At 34.0% G+C, this 8,669-nt stretch overlaps 2 protein-coding genes and 1 non-coding gene across 3 annotated transcripts; 1 reads left to right on the top strand and 2 right to left on the bottom strand.

Annotated features, from left to right (window-relative positions):
• Positions 1–1,070: 1,070 nt before the first annotated feature.
• Positions 1,071–6,058, bottom strand: LOC119188852. The gene is made up of 3 exons (XM_037436894.1): positions 5,895–6,058; positions 5,534–5,675; positions 1,071–3,733 (listed from the first exon to the last, which is right to left on the bottom strand). Exons 1-3 carry the CDS (start codon positions 6,056–6,058, stop codon positions 2,723–2,725), a joined length of 1,317 nt encoding a protein of 438 aa, XP_037292791.1. The 3' UTR covers positions 1,071–2,722.
• On the bottom strand, positions 6,058–7,053 carry LOC119188819. Its single transcript, XM_037436807.1, has 2 exons — positions 6,790–7,053; positions 6,058–6,496 (listed from the first exon to the last, which is right to left on the bottom strand). The coding sequence occupies exons 1-2, from the start codon at positions 6,881–6,883 to the stop codon at positions 6,078–6,080; spliced, it is 513 nt and encodes a 170-aa protein (XP_037292704.1). The 5' UTR covers positions 6,884–7,053; the 3' UTR covers positions 6,058–6,077.
• A 1,237-nt stretch (positions 7,054–8,290) lies between these two features.
• Trnar-ccu lies at positions 8,291–8,363 on the top strand. The gene has a single exon. It is a non-coding gene; the product is annotated as a tRNA-Arg (tRNA).
• Positions 8,364–8,669: the final 306 nt, after the last annotated feature.

Below are 8,669 nucleotides of genomic sequence, written 5' to 3'. Positions count from 1 at the left end.
ACACTTACACGAACAGACGTGAACAAATGGTGGGACTATTTACGTTTTAGAAAGAATCTTAGTATTACATTTGGCTTTATGTAGTTGCGTTGAAGGAATATGTACAATAATGTGCGAAGATAAGGTGTAATTTAGAATGGCAATAGTATCAATACCGTTGTAATCAGTGACACCATTAAGAAAATTAAATAACAAATGAATTGTATATCGGAACATTATTGTTTAACGGAAAACATGATTGTCCGTTTTTTTAAGTTTACGTAGATAAATACTTCGCGTCTTTATATTAAGTCAAAATTACTCATACAGGTTACTTATCAATGGCGTCATACAATCACCGTGACAGGCACAATTTTCTATTATCTATGACAGTAGACTACAAATTAACTAACATTATTACCCAACTAATTGAAATACAGACATTAAAAAAAAATGATTCGACTCTATAGAATTTCCTTTCCTACTGACAGTTTCGAAAAGAGAATAGAATGTTTTTAAAAAAAGAAGCATTAGCTACATATACGTATTGTTGGTTTATAAACAACTTCAAAAAAGGAAGAAGTTCTTAATTCGACGAATATATTTTTTTTATACTTGAGCAGGCGATTTAACTGAACTTTAAAACTGATTTTATTAACCTAATTATTAGCATAAATACCGTAATGTCTAGTAACACTGGCTGCATATCTTCATTACATCATTTTCTTATTCCAGCCAGCTCTAAACGATGAATATATTTAAAATAAATAAAAAAACATTTTAAGTTTGTGAAACACGAATATAATAACACGTTGCAATAGCGTGATATGCTCAGCCGAATACGAGATATTTTAACGTGTTCTCAAGAATGCAATGATTTGGAATACTAAGAAAATTATATGTAAATTATTTTTTTATATTACGCATAGATTACACTCCAAGTCTCAAAATTGTTAAATTAAAATGCTTAAGTAGTTAGGAGTTTGTATGAATCCCTCCTAGAAAATTTTGGCCACGGAGGCCAATCTCAACGGAGATCAGGCAGGTACGCAGGAGATATTAGTCCACAAGTGTGCGCAATACACAGGCGCACTCTCTGTTCCTATCTCATTGTCCGGTGAGACGGCAATCCGACATGACCGGAAAGAGATCCAAGTAGTTGTAGTTTTGATACATCTGTCTATGGTTATTGTATGATGCCACTAAGGCTTTAATTTAATGTATACTGTAGTGTTTAATTTCTAGACGTACTAAACTAAATCTTAATTTCTTTCCGTAATATAAAGATACATTAGTAAAGTAAGCTTCAGTATCGCCTGTACCACGCGAAGCCGCGACCAAAAATGAATGCATATTCTCTATGAATATAAAATGTTTAATTCTGTGGTTATATTCGCCGCAAGGTTGACCGCTAATTAAAATGCAATACTTAAAAACAATGTTGCCTACAATTCAAACTTGTGTTCTAAATTTAAAATATTATAAATCAAATGATTGATTTATACATTTTCATTGTATACGCAATGACCAATGTATACAAATGTCATTCAGAAAGATTTTTATGAATGGATTGTGTAGATTGTTTTGCCGGATATCTATCGTAGCATAATATGAGTTATGACGTCAAAATTTCAACAATATAACTTTCGTGATTTTTTAAAAATTGAAATGACATAATACTATTGATCATAAAGTTATTATCTCTTTGTTATAAATCAAAAGGAATGTCTGCTATTTGAAGAGTAATAAACTTTATAAGAATAGGTAGTTACTAACAAAGATTAGCTCTTATCTTTTGTTTCTTTAATTCCATTTACGCTAATCTTCTAAAATCCGCAATTTGACCAGACTGTACAGATATCTAAGGATTATGTACTTCAAAATAAGTGTTTCCAATAGGCAGTTCGCGTTATAGTTTTCTAATTAGATAATGGAAAATTACTATGCTTGAATATCAAAAAGAGGATAATTAACATTATAAGCTAAAAGTACGTATAATTAAATAGATCGGACTAACTTACCAAGTGACGTCCGATCCTCAATTATGGGAAGTAATCTCGTCCTCATTTTGTACATTGTAGTTTGTACCTGTGAACTACTTGCTGCCACAATCGTTTAAAGATAAAGCAAAAAATTTGCAGTCTATGTTATGTTACCGCGCTTTCTACGACCTGTCAATGTCATTGTTTCAAAGCATTAACACAACTTAAAATATATAAAAAGGGGGGGTAGTTGAACTATAGTCAACCATATTAGATAGAAAAGGAAGGATGTAATCTAGGGTTGGGACCGAAATGAGGACGAGATTACTTCCCATAATTGAGGATCGGACGTCACTTGGTAAGTTAGTCCGATCTATTTAATTATAGGAAATAATCTCGTCCTCATTTTGTACATTGTAGATGTTTAAAGAAAGAAGTTGTGTTATTAAATAACAAAATATATATTATTATAATTTGTTGTCCCATAACGATATATATAAGTTTACATATACATGGTTGCCCATAGGGTGATGCAAATAGATAACTATTATGTCTATTAGTCCAGAGACTATTTTAATAATTATATATTTAATGCTTATATTTTTAATTAATCATACATTTATAAATCTTATTCATTAATCATAAGTTTATTACTAATCAGTCTTAATCTTTGTTGGACACATAGGTAACAATTTAGTTAAACAATTATTTAGGTATATATAGAACACAAAATCAACATACATAATTAAAACCATAGTTAATCAGCTACTTATAGAGCATACAGAATTAGCAAAGGCATTAGGATCTCCAACAATAGGCATCTTGTAAAACCTGGCAAAAGTTAGAGATCTCTGGCTCCAACCTGCAGCCTTCCTTATGACCTCAATATTAATTCCGCCTTCAGAAGCCTTTGAAGTAGATGCATGTCTTGTGCTATATGCAGTGAATTTGGCAGTGTCTATACCACTACTGGATAAAATTTGTCTTATCCATCTACTAATAGAAGTTGTAGATGCTGCATGAAAGGGTTTCTTAGTTGTAATAATTAATTTCTTACAATCTTGCCTTAATTTTGCAGTATAGTTTAAATAACATAAAAGAGTTGTTGCAGGACATATACTACAATTTTCTTTGAAAAATGGTAATATTAAATTAGGTTGAGGTCTACCTGGGGCAGATGTTTTTATTAATTCTGTAATTTTAATTGTGACATTATTATCATTAATTGTAATATTGTCAATACATATGAGAGATAAGGTTTGAATTCTGTGTGCCGTTACTAGAGCCATTAGAGTAACCAACTTTTTGGTAATTAATTCTAAACCGAGGCTTTCATTAGGGTATAAACTGGATAAGTAATCTAAAACAATACTAGGGTCCCAGACTACTTCATATTTAGGCTTTTTAGGCCTTAATTTAAATATGCCTTTGAAGAACCTAGTCATCCGTTCATCTGTCCCCAATTGTGGGCCCAGAATTAGAGAAATAGCTGACCTCATAGTATTGAGTGTACTATAGGACAATCCTTCATGAAACTTAGAAGTCAAAAAAGCAATTACAGTTTGAACTGAATATGAGAGAGGATCTACACCCTGGCTTTTACAGAAAAGTATCCACTGTTTAAGAGCGGATTCATATTGTTTGGTAGTCTTAAGTGACAGTGAGGCTAGCATTATGTCAATTGAAGAAGCTGGCATCCCCCTATTCAGAAACGCGCGCCTGATAATTTGGCGGCTACCAATCTCAGGTTCTTGTGTAAGGGGTGCGGACATCTGGAAGGAGATAACAATAGATCACTACTGGGTTCCAGTATAAGTTCTTCAGATACAACCATGGACTTGAAAAATGGATACCATGGTTGTGTTGGCCACCAGGGTACTAAAACTATACCAATGGCTTTTCTCTCTTTATTTTTTGTAGCACTCTACTAATGAGTGCAAATGGAGGGAATGCATAAAATAACATCCCATGCCAGTTTATGGTAAAGGCATCTACAGTGAAAGCATCTAGATCAGGTAGCCATGATACATATTTTATGCATTTTGCATTCAATTTATTTGCAAACAAATCAATATGTGGTTTACCAAATTTGACAACAATCATTTCATATGCTTTATCACATAATTCCCATTCAATTTCAGACTTAGGACGTCTGGATTCTAGATCTGCAATGGTATTGTCTTTTGAACTAATATAAGAAGCATATACCCATATATGTCTTTCCTCACACCATTGCCAAAGTCTCCTTGCAAGACTATGTAGATGTGGGAAGCGGGTGCCACCCATCTTATTAACATAAGCTATGGCTGTTGTGTTGTCTATTCTCAATAGAACCTCACAATGCCTAAGATTTAGTGCATATGTTTTTAATCCTATAAATGCAGCTAACAATTCAAGGTAATTTATATGAAACATTTTGTCATGTTCTGTCCAATGTCCATGGTTTTTAATGTTATTGCATACCAGTCCCCAACCAGTTCGTGAGGCATCTGAAAAGATTTCTAAACAAAATTAAATTGTTTGATACTATTGGAATTAGATTTAATATGTGATGCCCACCACTGCAAGTCTATTTGAACTTCTTTGTTAATAGGAAGAAAGGCATTATAATTTTCATAATTATTTTTTAATGCAGTTGTCTTATGGTTTTCTAAGGTTTTGGTATACAACCAGCCATACTCTACAGCTGGGCATGATGCTACAAGTGTACCTAGTAGTTGGGCAAATTCTATAATTTTGCATCTCTGCTTTTTTCTAATATTATTTACAAGTTTGGAAATATATTCTATCTTTCTAGCAGGGAGTGAAACTGAAAAAAATCTGGAATCTAAAACAAAGCCAAGATACTGACAGACTTGACTGGGTTCAAGATGGCTTTTATCTATGTTAATTATAAATCCCAAGCTTTCTAAGATTTGTTTTGTAGTAGATACATTTTGTAAGCATTTTTCATATGTATCAGCTATGCAAAGAAAGTCATCAAGATAAATTACTGAAAGTAAACCTAGGGACCTCAGATGGAAAACAACTGGTTTCATGATCTTTGTGAATACATATGGGGCTGTGTTAAGACCAAATGGAAGACAGGTGAATTCATATAAAGTACCTTGAAACAGGAAACGTAAATATTTTCTATCAGAATTTGTTATTGAGAGCAAATAGTATGCATTTTTCAGGTCTATTGTGGCCATAAAACACCCTGAGGTCATAAGTTTAGTCGCAGTTCTAATGTCTTCAAGTTTGAAGTGTCTAGTAGCAATAAAATTATTAAGTTTTTTGAGATTTAAGATAAATCTCCAAGTACCATCTGACTTGGGGTGTAAGAATATACTAGACAGAAACTGTCCATCGGAATGTGAACATTCCACTATAGCACCCAACTTTAACAACTTATTTATTTCTATGGAAATAAGCTTATTTTCTTCTTGGCTGAACATATTTTGTGGAATAGCATCTTGTACAGGAGTACTTACAAAAGGCAAAGAGTATCCTTTGATCCATGTATGTATGGTTTTGTTTGTAGTGATGCTATTCCAGTTTTTTAAAAATAGTTTTAATCTACCTGTTTGTACCTGATCTACCGGCGATTCTGGCGCCGGGAATGATAGTGCCTCGGGGGCGACCGCTTCGCCCGAACTGTTGGTTTCGCCACATGCCTTATCTTCTTTGTTTGTTTCGCCCACTGGGACGAGCTGCCTGCAGCCGTTGTGGGCCCTGTAGTTTTTGATTCGGTTTCATAGGTGGTTTTGCCTGAGTTGGTGTGTTTTTTAATTCTTGTCCGGACTTTTTTACAGCTTTAACGGCATTCACTTTTTCCTGAAGCTTATCACCAAATAAATATTCTGAAATTGGTGTTTTCTCCATTAACTCTTTCATCTCCTTATTAAGTCCGGAAGAATCAAAGATCTCCTTGTCATACAGTTATTGTAATACAAATCACAAAGTAGTCTACCAGAGTCACTTAGGATTTCAATGTTTTCCTTGTTGTCCAGACAAATTATATTATTCAGCACCTTTGCAATGCATGTCACTGCTGCACCCAACACAACTTGCTGTTCAGCAATTCTCCTATCCCTCTTGATACCACTATCATTCATGGCAGCCACTACTTCTTCATTAAGCTTGGGTGGAATCAATAACGGTAGATTTTTGGGAGTGTCTTATTTCTTTTATAATTTTGTATTTTTTGTGTCTTCCCTTGAGACCATTTTGAATTATTGTAGTCCAGCGCCTGGACAATCCATCATGGATGCTTATAGCATTATTAGCAGAAGATGTGCCTTCTTCGCCCAAAAGTTCCTCAATATTTGATGGCAAAGGAGGATCCCCCAGTGTTTGTTGTATTGTGTCGGGTATTATTGAAGTCTGATGCCGTTGACACGACTCACTCCTTTCTCGATGATGCGACTCACTCGTCTCTCGCTGACGCGACTCACTCCTCTGTCGATGATGTGACTCACTCCTCTGTCGGTGGCGCGATTCACTCCTCTCTCGGTGACGCGAGCCTTGAGAACTCGGGCTCGTTTCGTAGTCATCTACGAATAATAAAAATCGCTGTGTCTAACAGAAACAGTGCCGATACAAGGGGGGAGCTCCTCAGGCTAACCTCTCGTGAAAGCCACAAGGATGTATACACTGACAAAGTTCTTCAGCAAAGTAACTTTGAGTGAAGGTACCACCGGCCAACCTCTCGTGAAAGCTCAATCATAGTGGTATTTTTAATTATGAGCCGACAAACCCGGTCTCATGGTTAACCTCGCGTGAAAACTCTTGAGAACAAGATAATTGGATTTTCCAGGTAATCTGCGTTTTATAAGAAAAAACTTACCCGAATGTCTCCGCCTCATACGTTTCTCGAGCTCCATTAGCCGCTCGCTCAACTCGTTGATCATATCGCGTTTTCTTTTCTTGTCTTTTCCCATTTTAACACAAAATTAAAATACGTGAACAGCGCGCAGCACACAAAAAAGTACAATGACATTGACAGGTCGTAGAAAAGCGCGGTAACATAACATAGACTGCAAATTTTTTGCTTTATCTTTAAACGATTGTGGCAGCAAGTAGTTCACAGGTACAAACTACAATGTACAAAATGAGGACGAGATTATTTCCTATAATTTCTATGTGGCCAGTATTACCAGCTTGAAGGACTTGAAAGATTTTTAAAATTGTAATCGATGTTCCTTTTTCAAATATTTAAAAATTCTATATAAATTTAAATATTATTGATTATTTATATAGTTCGATGTCATTTTCCATTGTCTATATCATCGACATTCTATAGATTAGAACAATTTTTATCAAGGGCAATGCGGTTTGCTCATTTGATACGAGCTATTAATTATATCTAAAGGGCGTAAGTCGTCTGTTTAAGAGACGCTAAACTAATTCTTTGGATTGTTGGCAAGATTTATTGGATACATTTTGTTCATGTAGAAATTTGAATAAGGTTCCATTAGTAACTAGCAACTAAAGATAAAATATTCAATATTTGCACAAAATACATAGTTGAGCATCGAAGACTTGATATAATATGTAAATAATTCTGTCTAATCAATCCGTAAGTCTATAAATAAAATAACAGGGAATGAAATATCATTTGCTTTATAAATGTTTTCTGTATACTTCAATATAATAATGTTGTTGTTCTCGAAACGCATCGGTTTCTTCCATTCGATAATGTAGGGTTATCCTGCGTCATGCAGTCTTCAACTTTAAGGCCATCTCGAATGGTTTTATTTTTAAATTTAGAATGTCATCTAACTGGCCAGTATTTTAAGTTCCAGATTTGAAAATGTATATTTTGAACATGACATTTTTATCTTTTGACCCATCGTGCTGTCATATAATTTTAAGATATTATTTATTTATACACTTTATGTAAAGAGAAATATACAGGCGGATTTAATGCTAGAGGCATTTTCTGCCAGTCGACCTTAAGATGATAATTAGTGGTAGATAGATAAATTATATAGTATTGCTATTATGTTTGATTGAATATTGGTCATTATTGTTAAAAATAATAACTAATATGCAATCCAACGTAATCGCATTATCATAATATATGAATCGGATTGCATAACAGATAAGATAGTAAAATTAATATAACAGGTACATTCCTCATATCAAAATTCGCAAAAAGATTTCAAATAAATATAAGCCCACGCTGGCAATCGAGATAGTATAATGTCTGTCAATGCCTGATTGAATAACGATTTTTTTAAATTCTGATCACATTTCTTGTATTAATATTCCATTCATCTTACCTAAATGATAGCAAAGATATTTTAAAATAGGAATACTTTCTTGTTTTAGAACGTTATAGACAAGCCCCTGTGGCCTAATGGATAAGGCATCGGCCTCCTAAGCCGGGGATTGTGGGTTCGAGTCCCACCAGGGGTACAAAACTAATAGTCAAGTTTTTTTACCTTGGATCAATACCTATACATAATTTCGACTCAGTATTGTTTTTTGCATCTAGCAACTAAAAGGAAACAATAGATAATTCTTAGAATTAATATTATAAGTAAGCCTAGACTGACGCCTTATTATTTATCTTTGATCTATTGTGCGCTAACGCAGTTAATCTTGGCGCTATAATTCACAAAGGTTTTAGATAGTAACTAAGATTATTTATTAGTGTTACTTTGCGGTAATACACGAATCCTGATATGATGAATAGTAAAAATTTTGCAGTCTCTTCAGTTC

The sequence above is a fragment of the Manduca sexta genome, chromosome 9, assembly GCF_014839805.1.
Source record: "Manduca sexta isolate Smith_Timp_Sample1 chromosome 9, JHU_Msex_v1.0, whole genome shotgun sequence".
NCBI classification, from domain to species: domain Eukaryota; kingdom Metazoa; phylum Arthropoda; class Insecta; order Lepidoptera; family Sphingidae; genus Manduca; species Manduca sexta.
This window is presented reverse-complemented; position numbering and strand designations above follow the sequence as displayed.